The 27,163-nt window shown below is 38.0% G+C and overlaps 1 protein-coding gene across 3 annotated transcripts; it reads right to left on the reverse strand.

The window, feature by feature from the left end:
• Positions 1–489: 489 nt before the first annotated feature.
• Positions 490–26,511, reverse strand: LOC125100205 (UDP-glucuronosyltransferase 3A2-like). Of its 3 annotated transcripts, none has more exons than XM_047730165.1 (8): positions 26,418–26,511; positions 24,087–24,188; positions 22,045–22,055; positions 12,479–12,582; positions 9,506–10,037; positions 3,490–3,721; positions 1,780–1,999; positions 490–791 (listed from the first exon to the last, which is right to left on the reverse strand). In XM_047730165.1, the coding sequence occupies exons 1-8, from the start codon at positions 26,509–26,511 to the stop codon at positions 515–517; spliced, it is 1,572 nt and encodes a 523-aa protein (XP_047586121.1). In that variant the 3' UTR covers positions 490–514. The 3 variants fall into 3 exon arrangements, with proteins under 3 accessions (XP_047586121.1, XP_047586120.1, XP_047586119.1); XM_047730164.1 differs by lacking the exon at positions 22,045–22,055 and adding an exon at positions 22,600–22,605 and having other exon boundaries at positions 12,479–12,587; XM_047730163.1 differs by lacking the exon at positions 22,045–22,055 and adding an exon at positions 22,600–22,605 and having other exon boundaries at positions 12,479–12,587; positions 26,388–26,511.
• Positions 26,512–27,163: the final 652 nt, after the last annotated feature.

Below are 27,163 nucleotides of genomic sequence, written 5' to 3' on the forward strand. Positions count from 1 at the left end.
CTAGAGACAGAGTGGGGTTGACAGTGGGGCTCTCTACTGTAGGTTTGGGTCTGAATGAGGAGACCACTGAAGAGAGGCAAGTCAAGAAGCCAAAATCAAACTCATAGACACAGAAAACAGAACAGGAGTTGCCACAGAGTGGGGATGGTGGTTGGGGGCAGGGATATGAGGAATTACTGTTTGATCAGCATGGAGTTTGATTTTGGGAAGACAAAAACTGTTTTGGAATGGGTGGTGGTGACGTTTCCATGATAATGTCAATATGCTTGATGCCACTGACTATAAAATTAATGGCTAAATAATAAGCTTTATAAAATATATATTCTAACACAATTTGAAAAAATAATCCCAAGATTACATCATAAGAATTTCCAAACAGAGGCAGAAATAGCGAGGAGATTATTTCTGCACCACCCTCAGGTACCAATATGGAGAATACACTAGGGGTGTCTGTGCTAGGGAAAGCCTTCTACAACCTATAGCTCCCCAAACACCCATCAAGACAGCACCTCCATCAGGCCTTCTTCAGCTTCCTGGCTCCACACAACCACCTGGCCACCATGCCCAGCAGCTTCCCACAGATCCACAGTGTGCTCAGGGTGACCACCAGCAGGAACAAGAAGACATCCAGCAGGTACTGTTCATGCCATGGCTGCTGCAGGCCATGGGGCTTGAGGTGGGCTGCACCTCCTGTCTGGAGGATGTGGTCGATCCAGCCCACCAGCCTCTGGGCAGGGGTCAGGGGGTGGGAGCGCCTGATGATGCTGGCAGCCACAGCTGCTGACTTGTACCTGTTAGCAGAGACAGGGTGTTACTCATGTGGTCTCAGAACTCTTAGAGACCTTGTATCACACACACTTACATACACACACACACACACATACACTTTCATCCATATGCACAAAAGACTCAGTTTCAAGGAAAAGTGGTTGGCCTGGTCTTGTCACAGTCTATCTGGGTCCCATTGAAAAGTTCTAACTGGTCTATCCATGCAAAGATCCATGCTTAGGGCTAAAAGTGTTAAATTATAAAAAGGTGACTAACTTGTAAGGACAAGTCCTACCTAAGGACACTTATGGTACAATAAAGGAAAAGGTATAGGAATATATGTAATGTAACTAACATACACCCAAATCAAAGTAAATTACCTTGAGACTCTAACAAGATATTTAGTTCATCATGGTTACCACATCCTTATGCTGGATGGCAATTTACATAAGAGAATATGGGCCTTTTACTGACTCACTTAAGAGAAGTTCATCCCATCTTACGATTATGATTGAATGGGGTGGGAGAGAGGAGCACATTTAGGACTGCCACACAAAGGCTTCCTGCCTCTCTGAGGAGAGGATGTTGGAGATGAGCCTGTCATGAAGGAGCTAGGTCTGTGAAGAGAAGGGAAGGGTGTCCGAGGGAGCAACACTGACAAATGGTCTGAAGCAGGAAACACTGTGGCATACTGGGGGACAAGAATGTGACCTCCTGCTTAGTGCAATTCTACTATCAGTAGTCCCAAAATATAAGACCTCTAACAGACCCTATGTAAGTAGGTCAGAGTCCTCACAAGACTTCAGATAGAAATTTTACTCAATATCTAATCTGAACTCCCTAGTCTTGCTCTCAGAGGAAAAAAGGCATCTGTTAGCATTGTACACATATTATTCTGTGTCTTGGAAGTTTCAGCTTTTATTGAAAAAAAAAAAAAAGCACTACACAGTGCCATTTGTGTTGGATGTCTTCATTCAGTCTAGATGACCACAAGCCCAGAGAACTCCATACCTCTTGTCTTCAATTACTTCCTTTATCTTCAGAGCCAATGTCTCTGCCTTAACCTGCTTTAACTGGATAGAGACACCAAACTTTTTGGCTTCTACTCGGATCAGGTTTTCAGCCTGTTCTCCAAAGACAGGAATCCCTACCATGGGTACACCATGTTGGATGGCCTCCATTATGCTATTCAATCCACCATGGGTGACAAAGAGACGGATGCGTGGGTGAGCTGTTGCAAATCAGGAAAAGAGCAGAATATTTCAGGGTGAAAATTTTCAGAACATCTTTGAAAGGATCAAAGGCAGAAAAAAAATACAAAGGGATCTTAAAATATGTTGGAGAAAATAGATTTATTGAATTAGCTTAAGACACACTCAAGGGTACATATTCCCCAAGATAAAATATTCTGGTCTTATCTCCATACAGAGATTCTTCTAAATCAATCCTTCTAAGACTCAGAACCCAGGGACAGCTGCTGAGAACAATCCTAAGCACAACATTTCCCTCCATACATCCATCCATCCCTCCAACCATCCTTATATTTCCACTCTGTATCTCCCTTTGCTTCTCCTGTGTCTGTTTTCACACTATTACTTTCTCCCAGTGCTACTCTCTCTTTTCTGATTTACTATCTCTATCTCTCTCTCTGTCTCTATCTCTTGCTCTCCAGGTTTCAAGCTCTCCCTTTCACTGCCCATTCACTTCCTTCTTATCTGAAGGCTAGCACATTTACTGACATCACAGCTCATGTGGCATTCATCAAACTTACACTATATGTGGTTTCTCCTTAATTTCACAAAAATCCTCTAAAGTAGGCAATGATGGACCACTCATCTCGATATTTCTAGTTTCTGTGTGCTCACCCCTCTCTATTTTGAGAAAACTAAAACAAGTGCTAATAATGAAGAGTTTATCTCAAACACTGCCTCTCAATAGGGATGTGCATCAGAATCCTTTTGTGTTTCTTTGAAAGTCAGAATCCTTTTCCCTATACCGTGCCTTGTGAATAAATGTGCAGAACCCTCTATCTTAAGTTCCCAATATGTTTGTGAGCCATAATCTTGATGAAGTATGTTTGATATAGTCAGTGGTTGTGGCACTGAGGAGCTCCAAAAAGTGGCACATGGACAAAGGGGTGTGAGGAGCTCTCTGTTACCAGAGAATATGATGGGCAAAATAAGCAGCTAAGGCTGAGAGGTAACTCAGCTTGAAACTCAGATGTTTTGGCATACCCTTCAGATACTGTCACCAATACTTTGTGAAAGTATGAGTACACCTTTTGGGAAAAAGGAGAATGAACCAATATGTGTGAGAGTGTTTCTATAGTGACATGGGGCTTAATAGATGTTTTAGAGTTGAGGGAAAACAGTGGCAACATATCCTTTGATATGTGATCTCAGAATCCATAAACTGTCTTTGACTAAGTTTGGGTAACCTTGTTGAATGCCAAATATGGTATGGTCAAAACAGCCTGATGACAATATCATTTCTGGGGGCAGCTATGAAGACTGAAATAGAAAGAAAGAAGAAAACATAGCAGTTTTAGCCATTTGGGAAGCAGAGCCTGATTTCCTAAGAACTCCAGCTGGCTGCTCCATTCCTGTCCTCTAAAGATTACCTTTAGGTACCAGATGCCCTTTCTCAGACTGGTGGGGTTGTGCAGTGGAAACTTAAAGATACATAAATGGAAAGAGTGAAGTAGACCTGAACAGTCCTTACCCAATAGGTCATTCTGAGGAAGCCAGTCCATGATTTTCACATTTGCTGCCAATTTGATGTCTTTGGGCCAATGAGAAGGATTACACTTCCATATCACCCCTTGAGACAGATGAGCAAAGGCACTGTTCATTTCCCTGAGAACTTCCTGGGACTGATAGATGCTCACAATAGAGCCCAGGGCCACAAGGACAAAACCAGAGTCTCCAAATTTGGCAATGAAATTCTCAAATTCCTGGAGAGAGATAAAAAAAGAAAGGAGGTGGACAAAGTTGTTCGTCAAAGCCAAGATGCTTTGAAATGAAAGTCAGCTATTTACCGAATACGCCTTCCTGTCAGTGCCTAGAGCTCACTAGGTTCTCCTAGCCCCCGGACAGCTCGGTGCCTTTTGTACTCTACTCATATCCATTGTGTCTGGTGGCCTTGAATTCATTTATCTGAGACCTCAGGACACATCCTACCATATAAACACTTTCAGTAATCACAAATAAATATGAAGACAGCTGTAGGTGTCCAGCCACTGCCATAATAGTCTAAGTTGCCCTTGAGGCACTCAAAGCATATTGTAGCACCAACATCTAGACCCAGACCTCGTGTGTATAACAGTGTTTTATAGCAAAGGAAAGTGGAGTTGGTGGGAATCTCCTTCTTCATTGAAAACATGGTCCCCGTACCAGGGTCATTCTCATCCCTCATTCTAGGTGTGGGTAGATATGGTCATTTAGGAGTGTTCCAATGCCAGAGCAGAGGTGCTAGTGCCTGGGAGAGTGCCAGTTGGTGTCCTGGTCCAGTAGGGGGCAGCATGCCTTCTGGAGGCTGAGGTAAATGCTGGGGAATGTCTCTACCGGTGTATAGACACCGGTAGAGACAATGTCTACCGGTGTGTGTTTCACATGCTTATTAGCCATCTATTTGTCTGTCTTCTTTGTTGAGAGGTCTCAGAAGGTTTCCCCCCCCCTTTTCTTAAATTATGGTTTTCTTTTTTTTTTTAAGATTTTATTTATTTATTTGACAGAGAGATTACAAGCAGGCAGAGAGACAGGCAGAGGGGGAGGAGGATGCAGGCTCCCTGCTGAGCAGAGATCCTGATGTAAGGCTCGATTATAAGACCCTGAGATCATGACCTGAGCCGAAGGCAGAGGCTTAACCCCCTGAGCCACCCAGGTGCCCTTTTGGTTTTCTTATTGTTTAATTTTTTTTTCTGCTCAGAAATTTATTCTCAAATGATTCAGGGAAAGTTTATAATATTCTTTCAACTTTCCTATAATCTTATAATTATTTAAGAGGAATTTAATGGTGTATTAGAGCTTTATCAGCTATTAGGAAAAAAACATGCTGCAGCTTCACAATTCCGTTTCTTTTCAAATCTTTGAAAAATATATTTTGGAGCCCTTAAAATGTTTTTGAGCCCATGTTGCAAAGTTTGAACAGCTTCATCATGGGCAGATCATCTAGTTGGCCCAGGTATCTTCAAAATACTTCATCTGTGAGATGACTCTGAAAAGAATACAAACAATAGTTGCGAAATGTTGTATCTAAGTCAGTAAATCCCAGTAGTGAAGAAGCCATATTTTCTCCAATGAGATTTTAAAAAATAGCTTGACAGAGTTTAATTTTAAGAGTTCTTTGTATACTATGTATATTTGTGTGTATAAAGTGTTTGCATATTTTGAATAGCACTTTTGAACAGATAAGTGTGCTCCAAATATTTGCTCTTGTTCTGTGGCTCCTCTTTTTATTGTCTTGACAGTGCCTACATAGAACAAAATTTTTAAAAGATTCTTATCTATTTTATTTGAGAGAGAGAGAGAAAGGCAACCCAAGTGGAAGCGGCGGGGGGGGCGGATGCAGAGGGAGAAGCATGCTGCAGGGAACCTGATTCAGGAATCCATCCCAGGACCCTGGGATCATGACCTGAGCCAAAGGAAGCTTAATTTACTGAGCGACCCAGATGCCCCCACAACAGAAAATTTCAACTTAGCATACTTAAAAACTCTTTTTTTTCATAGAACATGACTTAGGTTTGCATTTAAAAAGTTTTCATCAACCCATAGTTCATCTGAATTTTCTCTGATATCATATTCTAAAATTTTTATACTTTCGCATTTTATATTTGGGCCTGTGGTCCTTTTGAGCTAATTTTCCTGAAGAGTGTAGGGTCTTAATCCAATTTATTCTTTGTGTGTGCACATATCCATTTTTTCAGCACCACTTTTTTGAAAGTCTATGTTTTCTTAGTACTATTGTCTTTACTCCTATGTAAAACATCAGTTCACTAAATCTGTATGTATCTCTTTTAGGGTTCTCTATTGTGTTACATTTATGATTGATCTAATCATTTGTCAATATCATACTGTGTTGATTACTGTAGCTTTTAGTAAGTTATGAGGTTGAAAATGTCATTCCTCCCACTTTGTTCTTCATTTTCAATATTGTGTTGGCTTTCCAGGATTTTTGCCTCTCTACGCAAATTTTAGGATCATTTTATTAATATCTGCAAAATAATTTGCTGAGATTTTGATTGTGCTTGCACTGAATGTATAGGTCAATTTGGAGAGAAAAAATTCTTGACAATATTGTGTCTTCTTATCCATGGACATGGAATTTCTCTCCACTTATTTAGTTCTTTGATTTCCTTCATTAGAATTTTGTAGTTTTCCTCATATAAATCTTTACATATTTTGTGGATTTATTCCCAACATCACATTTCTGGTGGTGCTAATGTAAATGGTACAGTGTTTTTAATTTCACATTCCCTCATGCATTGCTAATATATAAGAAAAGTGTTCATTTTTTACATTAAACTTCTTTCCTGTGACATTGCTATGATTGCTTTCTATTCCAGGAATAGACATTTTTCTATTTTTTCCTTTGTTACTCATCTTCTCAATGTCGTTTCTACAAATTCATTGTGAAATAAGTCCATGCAGATTTATCCCTTTCTTTTCTTCTAAATATTTTATGGCTTTTAACTCTTTAATTATGCCATCAATCTATTTTGAGTTATTTTTGGTATGTGGTATGAGGAAGGCTCAAAATACATTCTCTTTCATGTGAAAATCCAGCAGGCTCAGCACCATTTGCTAAAGAGACTATTCTTTACTTCCTTGAATGGTTTTGACACCCTTGTCAAAAATGAATTGATTGGTCACAGATGTATGAGTCATCCAACGGTGTTCTTTTTCATATTCTTTTGGTTATTCAAGGTCTCTTACATTTCCATATGAATTTTAAAATTGGCTTTTTCATTTCTACAAAAAGAAGAGGCCATTGAGCTGTTGATAAGGATTAGATCAAATCTGTACATCACTTTGAGTAGTAATGTTCTCTTAACAAAATTAAGTGTCACAACCCATGGTCTGGAGAGGTCTTTCTATTTATTTAGGTCTTTCTGAATTTGTTTCAGCAAATCTGTAGTGTTCAGTGTACATGTCTTTCAACTCCTCAGTTTAATTGAATCCTGTTGTACATAGTTTTCTCAATTTCATTTACAGACTATTCATAGTTGTTGTATGGAAACACAAATCATATTTGCATATTGATATTTTCCCATGCAACTGTGCTGGGTTTGTTTATTAAAACTAGTAGTTTCTTTTTGGTATATGAATTTTTTGGTATTTTCTACTTAGAGAAATATGTCCTATGAAAATCAAACTATTTCTACATTGTTCATTCCAGTTTGGATGTGTTTTCTTTCATTTTCTTGCCTACTTGCTTTGTCTAGGGCATATTTGAATAGCAGTGATGTAAGTAGACATCTTACACTACTGATCTTAAGAAGCACAATTGCAGTCTATCATAATGAGTATGTTTTTTGCTGGGAGTGTTCCATATACTCTTTATCATGTTCAAGAATCATGTTTATATGTCTAGCTTTGTGAGTGTTTTTATCATGAAAGAATCTTAGTTTTGTCAGATAACTTTTCTGCCTCTCTTGACATGATATGTTTTTTTCTCTCATTCATTCTAATAATGTGTTGTAGTACATTGGTTGATTTTATTATATTAAACCATTTATAAAATATCCTTTATCTCCTGTAAAAGTTATGACATAAGTCTATTTTGTGTAGTATTAATTAGTTTACAACCACCCATAAATGATTCTTAAGAAATTTCTGATTTAATCCCCTAAAAATTTAGTACCCTAAGAATACAATTTTGTCATTCTTCAGAAACATAATTTCTTCTTCTGCATTGTTTGGTTGTCCCCAGCTCAAAGCTTTTACTCTATTATTCAATCTGGCTCTATTTGACTCCATCCAACACTACATCATAAGACCTATCATCCCAGGAAACCACTTAAAATCAGTTTTGCTATCTTTTGATAATTATAAGGTTAATGTAAATCTATTATTTAAAATTGAAAAGAGCAGAGAATGACATCAGAATAAGAGGCTCCATGTTCTCATTCTCTAAAAGAAATGAAAGAAAGAAAGAAAGAAAGAGGTAAAGACAGACTGCACCCAGGCAAATGTGTAACCAGCTTCACCTAGACCAGTAATTAAGTTATGAAAACACCCTCTCACCAGAATCCCTACCCCCAGCAGGTGAATATCCACATGAATAAGTATAAAGTTCAATCCTCAACTTAAACCATACAAATTTTCAACTCAAAATTGATTAAAGAGTAACTGATGGCCTACGGAACAGAAAATATCTGCAAACTGTATTCCTGATAAGAGATAAATCTCCAAAATCTCCATAAGAAAGAACTACAGCTCAATAGGAAAGAAGAAAGAAAGAAAGAAAGAAAGAAAGAAAGAAAGAAAGAAAGAAAGAAAGGTAGTAAAAGAAAGAGAGAGAGAGAGAAAGAAAAAGAAAAAGAAAAAAAAGAATGATCTTACAATCCCATTAAAATTAGGCTGGGGGGGTGCCTGGGTGGCTCAGTGGGTTAAGCCTCTGCCTTTGGCTCAGGGCATGATCTCAGGGTCCTGGGATGGAGTCCCACATTGGGCTCTTTGCTCAGTGGGGAGCCTGCTTCCCTCTCTCTCTCTGCCTGCCTCTCTTCCTACTTGTGATCTCTCTCCCTCTCTTTGTCAAATAAAAAAGTAAAATATTAAAAAAATAAAAGGCTAAGGACTGGAATAGACATTTATCCAAAGACAACATGTAAATGGCAAACAGATATATGAAAAAATACTCAGAAACACTAGTCATTAGGGAAATGCAAATCAATTCCACAATGAGATGTTAATTCATACATATTAGTATGCTTATTATTAAAAAACAGAAGAAAACTGTTGAGGATATGGGGAAATAGCAACTCTTACCTACCACTGTTGGGAATGAAAAACAGTAAAGGCACTATGGAAAACAACATGGAAATTCCTCCCCCAAATTAAAAATAGAACCACCATATGATGGAGCAATCTGAGTTCTCTCTCTATACCTAAGGAAATGGATATATACATTTATATATGCATATATAAAATATACAATTATATATATAATATATATAATGGAATATTTTAAAAAGAAGGAAATTTTGCAATATGGGAAAACATGGATGAAGCTTGAGGACATTATGCTAAGTGACCTAAGCCAGAAAGGCAATACTGCATGAATTAACTTATCTGAAGCATCTAAAATTGTCAGATTCATAGAATCAAAAGCAGAAGTTGGTTTCCAAGGTTAGAGGGGGAGCAATGAGGTAAAAGGCCAGCTATTATTCCATGGAGGAAAAGTTACAAGTAAATGAGATAAATAAGATCTAGAGATCTGATGCACAACATGGCACCTAAGTCAATAATTGTACTATTATACTATTAAATATTGTACTATTAAAAATTTGATAAGAAGTCTTATACTAAGTGCTTTTTTCCCATAAAATAAAATTCAAAATAGAATACAATAGACTAGAAAAGTAAAATTAAATTAAATTAAAAAATAAAAATGTATATCCTCATTGCTTTGCCTGTCTAATCATACTTCCTCTTCCCTCTGCCAGGGGAGCTACTGGTTCTGTCTGCACTTAAAAGTTCTGCATGAAGTCCATATTGAGAGCTAAGATTTTACTTACTTGTGATACTGGTTTAACAGGTCTCGCCATTAAGCCTCCAACATACACAGTGTTGGGAAGTAGAGGCCGAGCAAACTCAAGGGCAAAGTCAGAGTTAACAAACCACAGCTCTGCTTTCTTTAGAAGATGAGACAAAACAGGCCTAGAACCTTCTGGGAAATGTTCCTTGATGGTGTTGTCATATGTAGAGTGGAGTTGCCATTGCTTCAGGGAGAAATCAAAAAGCATCAGAAAATTCTTCACCCTGCCCCAGAAGTCCATGTGGTCAGTTAGCAAGGAATGGAATACTGGAATATAAGACACAGGGATTGGTAGCCCATGGTCCATAGTGCCAAACTGGGTGGGAAGAATTGCCACAAATGGCTTCCCAAGCTTCTCAGCAACCAGGAAAGAACAGAAGTCAAATGCTTCGACAAATACCAGGTCAAAGTTCTCGTTTTTTAAGAAATCCATGATATCTCCTCTCCTTAGCAAGTCACTGCATCGAATCCCCAGTTGTTCCATTAACTTTACAACGTTCTCAAATGCTTCTCTGTTTAAAACAAAAGTAATGAGATATATTTATTGAAGGTGTTAACTTCATGATACTAGGAGAATCTTTGGCTCAAAGAAAATATCCTAGGTAAGTAAGACCATACCTGGCAGCCGCCCACCTATGTTACCAGTGTTCAACAAATACTCTACTCTGGATGTTTCTGCTTCCTAAAATGTTCTTATTTCCTCCCCTACCCTTTCTCTGGCCAATCCATATGCATGCACTAGCAAAGCTAATTTAGCTCTTCCTGCATTGAAAGCATCCTTTGACACTAGTAGATCTCAGAGTCTCATGTCTAGTTGGTACATTCTGTGATGTTCTGTTTAACTTTCATTTGTGTACTGAACTTTTCTAAGTGACTGTCCTGTTTACTAACCAAACTGTGGAAGTAACTTCATAACATCAACATTCACGATGTAGCTCTTTTATTTGAAATTAAATATATCCTGAATTTGACAGATTGCCTCACACAAGGAACTTCCTGATGGTAATATTAGAATCCAACTTCTAAGCTGAATGTGAGATTTATATCTTCCTACCTGAAAATATTAATATTTAAAACAAACAAAAATAAAAGCCTATTTGAAGTTAACTACTACCTTTCCACTTCATGCCAGCTGGAGTATTCACAAAATTTCATGCTAAAATTTTACCAATTTTGAAGACTTGCCTATGGCACTACTCCAGGATCTATTCTCTCAATGTTTTCCCATCGGTGCCTTCAAAGGAAATGATCCTTTTCATACAGCACATGGCAAGATGAGAATATTCCTGACCAGAGGTTACAGGTGCAGGTGCTTTGGAGACCCATAGGCCTCCTACATGAATGAAGGACTGAGAGAATCAATGGCCCAGCAAACCTATAACCTGTACAATATTCCACCACGTCCGCCCAATGAAAGAAGACCCACAGGTGAGAGCTCATTAACATGAAGATGCCCACACGTGCTATAGAATCAACTAAAAGTGACAACACATGATTTGCTGAAATTATCCTCTATTATATTTTAAAAGATTTTCATAAAGAATGGTTGCTAAATGTTACTGACAAATTCAGAATATGAAGTACAATTTCCTCAAACGTAGAGCATGAATCATATTGAAATTAAGATAATAAATGAAAAAATACAGGAAATCACTGTGCTGTGTTTTGTACCATATTTAACATGTGAGTGAAACCAGTCTTTGAGGGACGCCTGGGTGGCTCAGTTGGTTAAGCATCTGACTCCTGATCTCAGCTCAGATCTTGATCTCAAGGTTGTGAGTTCCAGCCTCCTATTGGAGTCAATGCTGGGTATGGAACATACTTAAAAACAAAAACTAAACAAACAAAAAAACAGTCTTTGACATAATAAAGCTGAGAGGGAAGAGATGGGACATATAATTCGAAAATATATGAGTAACAACACAAGATAAAACAAAGTTTCAAGTGAGTACTTTAGATCAGATCTCTTACAGATAAGAGCATTTGGTGTTCTAGTTTGACTATCAATTGGGCTCTATGGAAAAGGCCAGATTTTAGGACCACCTAGTAGCAAATAGAATTTCTTTGTGGGGTTTTTTTGTTTGTTTTTTAGGGTTTTATATATTTATTTGAGAAAGAGAGAGCACAAGTGAGGGAAGAGGCAGAGATTCAAACAGACTTCCCACTGAGCAGGGAGCTCAACAGGGGCACATCAGTAGGCTCAATCCCAGGACCCTGAGATCATGACGTGAGAACCAAAGTCAGATGCTTAACCAACTAAGCCTACCAGGTGCCCTGCAAATAGAATCTCTAAGGAACGAAGGGGCATGGACATTAGGCCTGTGTGTTAACCAAACAAAGTATAAATTTGTGTCTTTACCCCTAATGTCAAAGAAGAACTTTCTATACATCCCAGATAATGACAAAATTCCTCAGGTTACTCGCTGGTTGTATATCGCCAAGATATTTCGGTTTTTTAAATGAGTTTAAAAGATAGTGTTTCAAGGTATTAAATAACAGCATTCATAAGCATCTTTCTATTCTTGAATTTATGTGAGGGTAAGGGAGGAACAATAAATGTAAACTGGTGGTTCTCATCGCCTATTGACAATGAGAAATTTGTCTATCACAACTTCTGTATTTTGGAGAATATATATGCAAACACCATAGATGAAATGTTGCAAGGAAGATCCAGAGGAACAATCCCCCTCACTATACAGAAATACATTCATGCTTTCAGTGGAAGAGCCACAGTATACATACACTGAATGACTGGTAGTGCAAAACTCATTTACTCCATCCATATACTGCCACCATCATTGATCTCCCCATCCATCCAGTCATCCATCCATCTATCCATCCACTCACCCATCCATCCATTTCTCTTAAATTCACACCAAGTATCCATGCATGCAACCATTCATTTCTATCACTAAAATGGCAAGTCTTTCATTCAGAGAATAAAAGAAATTACCTGCCATGCAAAGCTTCTGTCACAAAGAAATCAAAAGAGTTATTAAAATCTTTTCTATGATCTTCAGGTGGAAGCCAACTGATAACATTGTATGAAATTTCATTCTTTTCTAAAAATAAAAAATAAAACACCAATAAGGAAATGTTTAATGATACCATACAACCCTTATTAACATTGACATGATGATATCATGTTTGTTTACTCCAAGGATTGTATATATACTCAAATGCTTGCTTTTTGAACTTTGGTTTGGTTTGGTTTCTCTGCTTTCTCATTTCTTCAATCATGCAAACTGCTAAACTTTATTGAGAACCATATAATGATACAGTCACTTTTACTCACTTTAAAGTAAGAGAAGTTTCTGTTTAAAGTTTACACTTAAAGGTGTAACTAGTCACCATTTTATAGGTGAGAAAGGAGTGCCAGATAATTTGTCAAGAATGCACATACAGTGAATGTATAATTTGTATTTGAATACAGATCTCATTCACTGTCAACTTCCCAGGCATTTCCCATTTAGAAAAGAAATCATTTTCATTAAAATTAAAAGTGATACATGCACAGGTTTTTCACTCTGCCAAAAAGATACCAAAACCTAATTTTAAAAAAGCAGTCTTCTGCAGCCCTACTCCACATCCTGGCATTTCCCCATAAGTCATGTGTAAAAAAGAGTCTGATGACATTTTTTAAGTTGGGCAGATGATGGCTTTCAAGCTCCATCTCCCTCTTAACCTTCTGGGACATATCTTGGCAAACAGAGAAGAAAGCCTCAACATGCCAACTCTTAAACAAGGAAGAGTTTCAAGCCAAGCAACCCACACCCATATAGGGGAATCCTCACCTCCACCCTACTCAGAAGCTTCCATAATTGGTATTTAGGGAAAAGAGTATGGGAGTAGCCATTCAGTGGCCCTGGCCATGTGTCTCATGCAAACCTATTTTCTGTGTCAGCTTAAATTGTGCTTCTGAATCCCTGCGTGAGCTGAGATTGACACGTGGCTAGGCAGAACTCTGTGACCAATGGTTGTGTGTCTCAAGGGCTGCCCCCATTATAAACAGTGCCCTGGATAAGACTGATTCCAGTTTACAAGTGCAACGAATGGTGTGAGGAAGGGCAGTCACCATGCCACAGGTAGGAAGAGATCCACACCTGTAAAAGTAGAAGGTGCATACAGCCCTAAAAATTGCCTTTGCTACTGATGCTGATTACCTCTCTGTAGCTAAAAGAAAACCTTGACTAACGTGGTAATATGGTAAAACACTGATGACATGCCCATGGAGTTAATTCAAGGGGTTTATTCAAAGTCAGGTTAATTTTACATCTTTCAAAATGACCACCAGTGAGGCCCCTAGCCTTAATGATACTAACTGGGACATTCTGAAGAAGAAACTTATAAATATGAGCAGGTTAGAATGGACATTATCCCAAAATACCTCTAATAACCCAAAGAAAGAAGAAAAAGGCAAGGTAGGGTGGGAGAGTCTGGAAAGAAATTAAAACAGAGTGGAATGTAACATGATACATGTGGAATGTAACATTACTTTAAAAAAAGAAAGGCACAGATTGGCTTTTGTGCCTCTAAATCAGGGCATCTAAATAGTTTTAACATCAGATGAGATGAGCCACTGACAAACTTTAATGGTCTTAATCGATACTGGGACAAAAAATAACAGCTATATGAGAAGAGCCCACTAGATATATACAGAAAATTTCAGTACTCTTAGGAGTCAAAATGTTAGATAGAGGACAAATTTGCATGCCCTGCCTTAACTACTGGGATTAAATATCCCACAGTCATAAGAGTCATTATTATTATTATTATTATTATTTCCTAGGGGCTATGGTTGCTCTTGATATAACAAGTAAAAAACTAAAATAAAATTAAAGTTTGGGCATTTACAATCAGCTTGACAAAAAGAGACTCTTTGGATCTGCCCAACATATTAAAATACAACCCATAAACAGTGCCTTTAAGGATTAAATCCCATTGTAAAGGATCTGTTAAGCAAAAGAGTGATTACCTCCACTGGTTTTCCCTTTAATGGCCTGGTTTATACTATTCTTAAACAGCAAAGAAGTAATGATGCCTTGCAGTGGATTACTATAACATAATTGTGCAGTGATATATTATATTAAGCACTCTCCATTTCCAATGTTACTGAAATTGCTGACTATATCTAAGTATTAATAGGTATTTTACATGCATAGATTTGATAATATGTCCTGCTCAGTTTCTATTTCAACAAGCACTCAGCTAGTTTCTCTTCTTCTTCATCTTGGCGGGATACAAATCATTTGTAACTGCTTTCTTATGGACTACCTCAACAACCTGCACACAAGCTTTGCTGGCAACACCTTAACCGCATTCAGTTTTCTCCAGAAGCACATGTATGACATTGCATCAAGGACAACCTCCTTTTGCAGAGATTCATCCAGCATGGGCACTCAGGACACAAACATTCAAACAGGAGCTCACAAGAGGGATGTGCTGCTGCCCTACACAAAGCACAATCCATGGTGCCTCAGTTTAATTCCTATGAAGAATTACTTGTCAGTTGAAGGTCTTTCCATCCCTGACACCATCAAGAAACAACTATTTAGGTTCCACTTCCAGCATGAGGGTATAAGGAGCTTTCCTGGACACACATTTAAACAGGAACTGGTGAAAGTTTTCTTTTATATGTACACACATATATTCAACTATACATATATATTCTGAAAGCAAAAGGTAGTAGTGAAGACTCTAGGAAGATCATAGAGCACCAGGAATCTGTCTTCCCACCTAGATAACAATTGACTGGCAGAATCTGTCTAAAATATCTATTTTGGAACCTTGTAGTCAACTTCCAGAGAAGGATGTAACTGTAAAGTACAGATAATTTTAGTTAATTTCAGTTATTCCAGCAATGTTCACAGTACCAGCCACCCATCCCCCACATACATCTCATGGCAGGCAGCTGAACATATGTTCATAAAGCAGTTTGCACACAGGTTGCAGGAGCCAGAGTGGGTAAAAAGGACGTTCTCCAAATCTCAGGTGTCTGTGCTTTGACTATGAATTGCTACTTCTGATCACATAGGTACAGACAAAGAGTAGGCAGTGATGTTTTTGCATCATGCTATTTTTTTTTTTCAAGCACATTCTGTTCTGGCTGAATGAACTTCTAGGGTTCTTAAGAGACTGATACCTGTTTTTTTCTCCCTGACTTTTCTCTTTTTCCTCTTATGGGAGACAAACTTTAAGGGCTAAGATATTGGACAAAAACTACATATATGATGAAAATTAGAAAGTGTCTGTTCATGTCACTAAAAGGCTCAGAAAAGACCTAAGAAAACAAAAATTTACAACTCACATTGATGTTCACCCAAAGGCAGCCTAAAACAACCATAAAATAAAAACAATAAACAAAATTAATTTTAAAAAGCTGCAAATCCTGGAGAAAAGAGGAGAGTCTAATCTCCAGATTTAACACATTGTTAAATTCAACAGGTCAGTATTCAACAAAAAACTCAAGAGATACCAAACAACAGGAAACACCCTAATTCAGAGGAAAATAATAAATGAACAAACTGTCCCTGAGAAAGACCTGATGGCAGATATATTAGACTATGACTTTAAAATAACTGCCATAAATATTCTCAGAGAACTAAAGAAAGATGTGGAAAAGGTGAAGGAAGAAGTTTATACAAAATAGAAATGTAAATAAAAGCACAGAAAATGTAAAAGAAACCAAAAATAAAATATAGAACTGAAAAATGCAATAAATGAAATGAAAATTTCACTAGAGGGATTCAAAGGCTGATTTGAGCAAGCCAAAAAAATAATCAGTGAACCTGAAGATAAGACAATGGAAATGATCAAGTGTGAAGAACAGAAAGTTAAGACATTGAAGAAAAGAGAACATAGTCTAAGGAAACAATGTATGCAGTGTAGATGTTCAGAAGGAAGAGAGAGAAATAAAGGGATAGAGAGAATATTTTACATATGTAATATGTAACACTGTAATATATAATGTATGTAATATATTGTACATGTAGTATACATATATTATGTATATGTAATATGTAAAATAATACATATATTATGTATATGTAATATATTATGTGTATGTATTATTTTGCATATGTAATATGTAACAATGTAATACATAATATATGACTGAAAACATAGTAATGGCTGAGAACTCCCCCCCCCAACTGGATGAAAGATATGAATATAAACATCCAGGAAGCTCAACAAACTCCAAGGAAAATGAACTCAAACACACGCATTATAATTGAACTTCAGAAAGATAAAGAGAGAATATTAAAAGCGTTAAGAGAAAAGTGACTTATCACATACAAGAGACTGCCAATGAGATGATCAATAGATTTTAATAAGAAATTTTGGAGGTCAGAAGGTAGTGGCCCAATATATTCAAAATGCTAAAAGATAAAAATGAACAACAAAAAATTCTGTGTCTGGAAACTCTGAATTTCAAAAGTGAGGGCAAAATTAAGACATTCCCAAATAAACAAAAGCTAAGGCAGGACATTACCACTAGACCTATACTGACAGAATTGTTCAAAGGAGCCCTTCAGAAAAAAATGAAATGATACCAGATAGTATCTCAAAGGTGTATGGAAAACTAAAGATTTTAATAAAGGTAAATGCATAGGAAATTATAAAACGATTATCATAGCAACGCTTTGTAACCACACTTGTGGTTTCTACATGATTTATGAAACTAGTACACTTTTAAAAACCAAATATTAGTTTAAAAACAAGTCTTATTTAAACTTTATTTGTAATTCCAATCAAATTTTCTCTGTAATTTAATGTACTAATGCGTTTAAATTAATGATAGTTTATGATTGGGGGCACACAATGTTCAAAGACGTAATTTTGCGACATCAACAATTCAAGGGGGTGGGGATGAACCAAGCTTTGTAGGAAGAGAATTTTTGAATGTTATTAAAGTTAAACTGGTAAATATTAAAATGTGAGTGACATATATTTATCATGTTAAATTAAATCCCCATGGTCATGCACATTAAAAAATAGCTATAGAATATACACAAAAGTAAATGACAAAGGAAGTTAAATGTTTCATAACAACTAAGCACAAAAGAAACAGTAATATAGGAAGGGACAAAAAAGCTATAAGGCATGTAAAAAAATAGCAAAAGGACAGATGTAGTCTCTCCTTTCACTAATAACATTCAATGTACATGGATTAAATTCTCCAATGAAAATATAGACATTGGCACAATGGATAAAAATACAGGAAACAATTGTAATAGCCTTGTATGGTGACAGATGGCAGCTACACTTGTGGTGAGCACTACATAACATGTACATTTGGCAAACCACCATTTCTCACAGCTGAAACTAATGTAAGTCTGTGTATCAACTATATTTCAATAAAAAGTAATACTTTAAAAATAAAATGGGTTAACAATGGGGGAAAGAAGGTGTGGGGTATATGGGAGCTTCCTATAATATCTTTCAACTTTTCTGTAAATTTACAGTTATTCCAAAACAATGAAATGTGTTAAAAAAATACAAAAAAAGAAGCTCACAAACACACACACAAAGGAAAGTTTGTCCAACTATATATACTGTCTACAAGAGACTCACTTTAGAGCCAATGACACAGACAGGGAAATAATGGAAAAAGATATTCCAAGCAAGTAATAACTAAAAGAAAGCAGAATTAGATGAGAAAATGCCAAACATAATAGACTTTAAATCAAAAAGATTGCAAGGGACAAGGAAAGACATTATATATTAATAAAGATTCAATAAGGCAAGAAGATATAACAATTATAAACACATATGCACCTAATGACAGACCATCAAAATAACTAAAGCAAATCTGGCAGAATAGAGGGAGAAACAGACACTTCTATATAATCATTGGGCATTTCAACACCCACTCTTAATAATGGATAAAAAAAAAACAGAAAGAAGATCAGTAAAGAAATAGAAGACTTACACACATTGGTCCACTAGGTGTAACAGACATATACAGAACACACTACTGAACAGGATACACATTGTTCTCAAAGGTACATGGGACATTTTCCAGCAGAGGCTCTATGTTCAGCCACAAATAAGTCTCAATAATGTTAAAACATACTTATCACAAGCTATCTAACCACACCACGATGAAGTTAGAAATCAACGACAGACAGAAAACTGGAAAATTCACAAATTGTGGAAATTAAACATTATCCTTTTAAATAATGCATGTATCAAAAAGAAATCACAAGGAAAATCATAAAATACTTACAAAGAAATAAAAATAAGCATGCAACATACCAAAACATATGGGATGCACCAAAAGCAGCAGTTAAAAGGAAACTTAGAGTTTCAATGCTTATGCTAAAAAGGAAGTTATCAAATCAATACCCTACTCTGTTACCTTAAGACACTGGGGAAGAAAGTGTACTAAGCCTAAAACAGATGGTAAAATTGACAAAGATTGGGGAGAACTAATAAAATTGGAAATAGAAAACCAACAGAAATCAATGAAAGCAGAGCCAGTTCTTTGAAAAGATCAAGAAAATTTACAAACAAGAAAGATACAAATTATTAGGAACAGAGATGAAAGAAGGAACACCACTAATGACCACACAGAAATGAAAAGGACTATAGGAGAATTCTATGAACTTTAGATGGCAATAAATTAGACAATGGGTGATGTGGGCAAATTCTTAGAAAGACAGAAACTACCAAAGTTAATTTAAAGAAGAAAAAGACATTCCAAAGACACCTATAAAGACAAAAGGTTGTTCCATTGGGTAAAGAGCACAGAATCTCTTGCCATATAGATATCCAAAATGTGCCTGAGGGTTACACATGTGTCTCCACACACCAAAGACACAATACACAGCATGAAGCAAGACTCTTTATCCTCTACAGATTTTCAGACATTACTGATCATAACCAAGGCACTGCTTCATTTCTCCACGTGCACAATGCTGGTCTTTTGAAAAAAAGACACTCTGTGAAACATTGAACTCCCTCACCAGCCTCAGGGAGCAGGTCTCACAAAATACCATAATGACTTTCTTATACAAGATCCAACTGAAATAAATGAAACACAGGACATTCTCATCATCAAACATGAAGGGAAATGCCCATTCCATCCCCACCACTGACTATCATAAAAGCCCCAAAGCATACTCCTTTCCCTGCTCTCTCAATGTATGTTTGGACCAGCTTGGGAGTTGCCTTTATCTGTCCATGAAGCCTGATCATGTTACTAATAAACCATTGTGTCTTTTTAAAGAGTTTATTTTGAAGTAATCTCTACACCCAAAGTGGGGCTGGAACCCACAAACCTCAGATGGAGAATCGAGCTCTTAAATGAGCCAGCCAGGTGCCCCTAATAAACCATTTTATAACCTCTTCGTGTGTAAATAAGGACATAAAGTGTCAACATCCAAACCTAACTTTGGGGTGGGTGGAGACAGCCTGTCTCTGAGTGGCCAAAACAATTTAGGAAGAAACAATGCTATTATAATCAAAGTCTTCCAGAGTTTGGACAAAATTTGGGGAACACTCATCTGTGAAGATACATTGTTGACAAGCACATGAAAAAATGCATAGCTTCATTAGAAATAAATAAAATGCATATTAAAACCACCATGAAATACAACCAACTGAACACCCACACAACAGTAGCTAAAAGTGAAAAGACTAACCAAACCAAGTATTGACAAGGATGTGGTATACATGGAATCTGCAGTCACTTCTGTGAGAATGCAGAATATTACAGCCTCCTGGGAAATAGTGTGGCCATTTCTTAAAAACTTAAACAGTACCAAAACTATGGTTCAGCCACTATACTCCTGCCAATTAATTCAGAGAAAAGATAGTACATATTCATAGAAAACTTGTACATACTCTTCACAAAAGGTTTATTTGTAATAGCTCATAGCAGGGAACAACACTAATGCCCATCAACAAGCAACTAAATAAATCCATTGTGGTAATCCAGATATATAATACTATTCAGCAAAAACAAAAATAAAAATAAAACAAATCTCAAAATATTTATGCTGAGTGCACTAAGCCAAAATGTGAGGGTGCATAATTATGATCCCATTTCTATAAAATCTACACAATGCTATCTAACATATGGTGACATATTAGTGATAGGTAGGTAATGGGAATAGAAAGGTGGGAGGGGGGAGGGGAGATTACAGAAGGACATTAGAGATATTCTGGTGGAGGAACAAATACATTTGTTATCTTGATGATGTTGATGGTTTCATAGGTATATACACACATGTGAGTATATATATGCATATATATGTATATCTCAGCATATGTATATGTCCGAATATATCAAATTGTAATTTTTAAATATATGCAGTTCGTTATATGCCGATATTACTTAAATACAGGTTGGAATAATGAAGATAAGGAACTTCAGTCTGTGGCCACAAGAAGACAACAGGACCTTGAAATTCTCACTTTAAACAACTAAATAAAACCAGACCAAATACATGCTAAAATGGTTTTTAGACATTGCACCCCAGGTAGTGTAAGACATTCATGGATAGCTGGGGAAAACTTCCAAGATACAACTCATGGAGGAGATACCCAGATCTGGCCTGGCCATCTCCCTGTGGGAGCACTTCAGATTTGGGGGAGGACATGGCAGCTGGAACTCACAGGGCAGAAAACCAGAATACTACAAGAGAGCTGTAAGGAGAGAAAGCTCTGGAGTTTGGGGTCTTCCTGAAAACAGTTATTGCAAACATGGAAGAAAACTACCCAGGACACCATAACGAATAAACAGAACAAAACCCAGAGGTTATAGAGAGACTCTTCTAAAGCTACTACTCAGCCTTGACAGTTAATGAAGATCTAAGGAAAGCTCCCCGATCAGCTAGATAAAGGTGCATTTTGATCTAACTTCTGTAGGTTTTTCTCAATTGATTCCAAAATTCAGAGGGAATGTTGGTTGTAATTTATTAAACTCTATGAACCCCAATAATAAGATCTGACCTGGGGGTAACTGGGTGGCTCAGTGGTTAAGTGTCCAACTGTTGTGTTCAGCTCAGGTCATGATTTCATGTTCCTGAGATGAAGCTCAGCACTAGCTCCATGCTCAGAAGAGTCACTTGGGATTCTCTCCCTGCCCCTCTGCATCTCCCCTCCTCTCTCTCTCTTTCTCAGTCTCTCTCTCATAAATAAATAATAAATGAATAAATAAATATTTTTTTAAAAAGGGGAGAAAGAAAGGAACTGACCTCACCCTGATAACAGCAGACTAAGATATTGGGATTTTTAACTCCCAGGCTAAGGTGAACACTATTTGATAGATTATCTGAGGAACCTATGAATCCAATCAAAGCCTGAATTCCAACATAGGGCTTCCTTACTTACATTATCTTCTGATCTGCTCTCCTACAACCATATTCAACAAAATCAGAACTAGCTGACTAAAGGGGTGGAACTGTCTGGTCATGATGATGTCCCTCCAGATAACTTTGCTTCAGTGATTTTAGGCAAGCCCTTGAGAATCAATGATGTAACAGATCCCCCAAAACAAAGAAGACCTGTCACTTGGGCAATATCTACCTGGTAGAGAAGTAGAGCAAGCTCTCTTAGGAAAAGGAAGAGTCAGAACTGCAGACAACTAATTCTTCTGTAGGGTGGCTTCTTATACTTGTGATTTCAGTTAGTGATTGAAATAATCTTACAGAGGCGCCTGGGTGGCTCAGTGGGTTGGGCCTCTGCCTTCCGCTCAGGTCATGATCTCAGGGTCCCAGGATGGAGCCCCGCATGGGGGTGGGGGGGTCTCTGCTCAGCAGGGAGCCTGCTTCCCCTTCTCTCTCTGCCTGCCTCTCTGCCTGCTTGTGATCTATCTCTCTCAAATAAATGAATAAATAAAATCTTTTAAAAAAAAAGAAAAAGAAATAATCTTACAAGTCAATGTTAGAAACTGAGGTTAATTCATTATTTCTGAAGTCATTTATTTATTAAAGTTGTACATAATAACCTTATAAGGAAGTTATCCAAGCAGGTAGTCAATGTAGGTTCAAAAGTTTCAATATTGAGTGTTGAATCAGGTCAACAAAAATAATCCAATCACGTGTTCCCTTATTTGCAAGCCTCTACCAAAGTCTACTGCTGAAGAGAAAAATAAATAACCCATTTCTAAACCTCAGAAATTCCCGGTGAATGGTAAATATTGCAAGAAACTCTGGACTATTAAAATTTGGAAACAAGAACAAAACTAAGGGAATCCATGGGTCCTCTGAATGGTTTATAGTTTTGAGTGTGTGTAAAGAGTTAGAGGGTCTAAAGTTTTCAGCAGCTTCTCAATCTGTGGGAACCACCAAAATGAAATGATAATGGACTACAACTAGCATGGTTGGCAGTCAAGGCAAATACACAATCAAACTGACAAGGCAGATACAAAGGGATATGTACAGAAAGGAAATCTAGTGAACAATATAGTACTTGATCTAGAGGGTGATTAAATAGCAACAGAGCCTGAAGTTCATCTTCAGAATTTCATAATTGCTCAGACTTGTTTTTCATCAACAATCATTAATTTTGGATTTTTTTAAATTAAAGTCTCAGCAATTTTGAATGAGACACCCAGAGCTTAAAGTTCTGGATCGACCCACTCTATTATTAACCTGCTGTGTAGACTTGAACAAATCTTTTGAGTTCTCTGGTCCTCTGTGTCCTTGTCTGTCAACAGAGAAGATTTCACAAGATGATGAGCTTCATCTTAGCTACAGATTTTTTTGGATTTTCTTAATTCAAATTCAATTAGTCAACATGTAATACATCATTAGTTTTTGATGTAATGTTCAATGGTTCATTAGTTACATATAACACCTTACACCAGTTAGAATGGCTAAAATTAACAAGACAGGGAACAACAAATGTTGGCAAGGATGTGGAGAAAGGGAAACCCTCCTACACTGTTTGTGGGAATGAAAGCTGGTACAGCCACTCTGGAAAACAGTATGGAAGTTCCTCAAGAAGTTAAATAGAGCTACCCTACAACTCAGTAATGGCACTACTGGGTATTTAGCCCAAGGGCTCAAGAACTTTTGACATCATTATGCACAAGTCATGGGCAGCCAGAGACACTCAAGAATATAGGCTCATCTCATTGATAAATCTGATCCTAGGACATGATTAAAAGACATCCTTTAAAAATGCTTTCTTAAAAGTTAAGGTCTCATAACAGGAGTAGAAAGTAACATATGAAACAAGAAGAGCAGCTCTCCTTAAATAACAAAAACTGTAAATATGGCTGAACAATTCTGTTCAACACAATTAAAGGCACACCACAGAGTAGAGTTATCAAAATGAACAATAATGATATACAGAGTTTTGCCTAGATGAAGTGACACCTAGCTGAGGGGGTAAAACATGGAGTTATGACATGCGGAGGCCAGATCTACAAATCTTAATATGATATCCAGGGGGTAACATGAACATACATGCACATATTTTCCCCCTTTATTCAATATAGCTAGATTCAAACAGATTTTGTGCTAAGCAGTGTTATACAGAAGACATAGTCTCTCTGGGATAGAAGAATTCAATGATTACAAAAAACAAAAAAACAAACAAAAACACACCTGGAATTAAGAATTCTTCTCCATAAAAAAGCATAGTGACATTGTAACCATGATCTTGAAGAATCTGAGATACCCGGTCCTGCAGTAAATAATGGCTTCCACCTAGGAAAAACACGAAATTTCATTTTGTAAAAATGAGAACAGAGGGTCTGAAATTGATGTGGTGGATAGAGAAATCCAAGGTAAGAGGGCAGAGAGTTGACTGTGAGCAGAGGACAATGAGTTTCTTCAGTCCCCCTTTCTCACTTTGAGTAAGCAGCAGCCAAGGCACCTACCCAGTGTGTGTCCAAATCCCAACCAGTGTAATTGCTCCATCAAGATTTCCTTTTGTGATTCATGGTCTCCATGTCACTGTGACAAGCTTCTCTACTTAGGCCTTAGGAGTTCCTGATCCTGGGTACATACTGATATTAGCCAGCTCTTATGGGGACACAGTGGAAATTAGGCACATTACTATGGAGGGGAGTGGGAAGAGATCCCATTGACAATTGGTCAGAGATCTTTATGGAATACTTCCCTTAGGAAATTTATGTTAGAGTCAGACCCAGATACTGGGAACTTGAATATCAGACTGAGAAATAGCCATTGGAGCATAAGGAGGTAGACCCACCACTTAGAACCCAAATCCCTGAGATTCAAAAATATTTGACAGGATGTTTCCAGTTGGAGCTTGAAAATTGCTGAGTATCAAATTAAGTCATTCAGGACAACTGTGGACCTTTAGATGGAACTACAGGATCCTACACATGATAGGTTTGGATATCACCCATCCTAAGATTCCTGAGATTCTAATGAAGAGGAAGTTTGATCCTCTGGGGTGGTACAGGTTCTATCAATGCAATGACTGTGAAAGACCATAAGCCACCATGGAGATTTTTGTTGACTCTATGGGTCTCGGCAGCAGAAAAAGTCAGAGTAGGAAGAAAGCTATAGACTTTGCCCACGTGGGAAGTGAGGGTTATTTGGAAGATGAAGATCTCATGATTACTGAGTAGGCAAGAGGGATGTCAGACTACAGTAACAGTGTGTATCTGTGGAAATTACTCTAGTTTTTTATATCTATACTGTGTTGGCTGAGGTAACGCCAGTTATATATAACACAAACCCCTATCCTCCTCAGACTGCCTGCAATGGATTACATTAAATCCTTGAGAAAAATGGATGGAGGGGAGAAGCCATCCACAGAGGCAGCCATTCCTGAGGGTATTGGGGAACCCAGTGCATTCTGGGCCAAAGGTGGGGCTTCCAGCTCTTCTAAACCATATGTGCTCCCTCCCAGAATCCAGAGGACACATACTTTAAAAGTACTTTTTTTCTGCCACCTTTTTCACTAAAAATAGTTTTAAAATAGAAAAGAGTTTTTTTTAAAATACTGATTTTTAGGAATCCCCACTGTAAAGTGTAGATTCTGAGGAAGAGGATCGGTTTGAGGTAAGAAATAGTGAGTAAAGTCCAAATGTGTCCATCAGGGAGGTCTAGTGTGCTCTTGCAAAATGCCCCTCATTTCCCTGACCCTCATGTTCCTGGTCAGGAAATAAAATAGGGATATCCAATTAGATGAACTTGGTGGTTTCTTCTAGCTCTAGGATCCCCAGATACATAGGGATTTAAAGTGATCCCAATAGCCCCCTATCCTTTCACAGTGGATCCAAAATATTCTTGGGGGAAACTCCATCCTATGATAACTCTTTATCCTAATAAGTGCTCCTGTTGCCCTTCTGTTCCCATTGGGGAAAAGTAAGGGGAAAGATTTTATTGACAAAATTAAATGCTTCACTGTCCTTTAAAAGCTTCCAGCAGCACGGGCAAAAGAGAGAGGGGCTCTAAGAACTTGATTGTCCTGGGGTCCCTTCCTCTGCCCTGTCAGTCTTCCAGGTGTCCTATCACTGACATATTTTTAGTCTGCCCTGTCTCCAAGAGCCTAAAACTGACCTCACCATCCACTTTATACTGGTATCTACTCCACACCCCAAGATTTTTAGGGTGTGCCTCTGAAAGTATCTTCTTTGACTAGAGTAGATGGCTTAAGGCCTCCAGGTCAGTCTGGAACTAAATTCTGGCCCCAGATACACAATGGGAAACCCTTCCAGAGTGGATAAAATGAGAGGAAAGGACACCACTGATTTCTCCACAACTATCTTCCCTATCCCCAGCAGTAGGGACCCCACTCTGACATGCCAGGCCCCCTCCCTCTTCTTCTTCCTCTAACCTGGGACTCAAGCCCTGTGAGGAAAACCACATAGAATGACCCTCTGATCTATGGTGTGTGCCTGAGTCCTAGAGCAGGTACGTGAGGTGCACCTGACTCTGATTCTCCTGCCAAACACTCACCCAGTGAGAATGCAGTCAGAATTTTGATGGCCTCTGAGAGCAGGAACCCAGGCAGAAGGAAGCCTGCTAGCAACAACATTCCCTTCCCCGCCATGCTAGCTCCTGTACCAGCTGTGTCACCCAGCTCTGTGCCCAGATCCCTGGGCCCTGGGCCGTGCACAGTGACCTGTGGGCTCTGGGGACACGTGCTGCACTGGCAACCAAGGAAATGTGCTGACAGGCAGCTAGGGAAGAGGAGAGGGGTGGATCCCAACTGTCTTCTCTTCTGTTTGTCACTTCTGGCCTTCTGCTCCTCTTCCCAGGGTGCCTACTCTACTGGCCAATCTGTCCTCACCCTCTCTAACCTGGAGAGGTGAGAAGGAGGAGTTAGTGAACTCTCCTTAACCCCTCTCTGTCCTTGTAATCACTGCACTCTCCACAGAGAAGAGACTCTGAACCAGGAGTGTAGGGACCTTAGGAAGTCACTTCCAAGATAGCTCCATCTCCAGGTAATTCAGTTCAATTTCCATTTTAGGGAACTTTTTATGAATTTTCCACGTCCTAACTGTTCTATTGACCTCATTGTGACATCTCCATACCCCACTGCCCCAGATACTTGCTTAAAATCTTTGCTAGTGTTCCAATATCAAGATCCCCAAAGCTGATTCCCAAAGAAAAACTGCTTACACTTATTGCTCAAAGAGTTTCTTTGGAAAATAACCTGTTGATGACAAGTGCCAGGGTCCCCTAAGTGTTAAGCTCCACTA

The sequence above is a fragment of the Lutra lutra genome, chromosome 5 (assembly GCF_902655055.1).
Source record: "Lutra lutra chromosome 5, mLutLut1.2, whole genome shotgun sequence".
Lineage (NCBI taxonomy): Eukaryota > Metazoa > Chordata > Mammalia > Carnivora > Mustelidae > Lutra > Lutra lutra.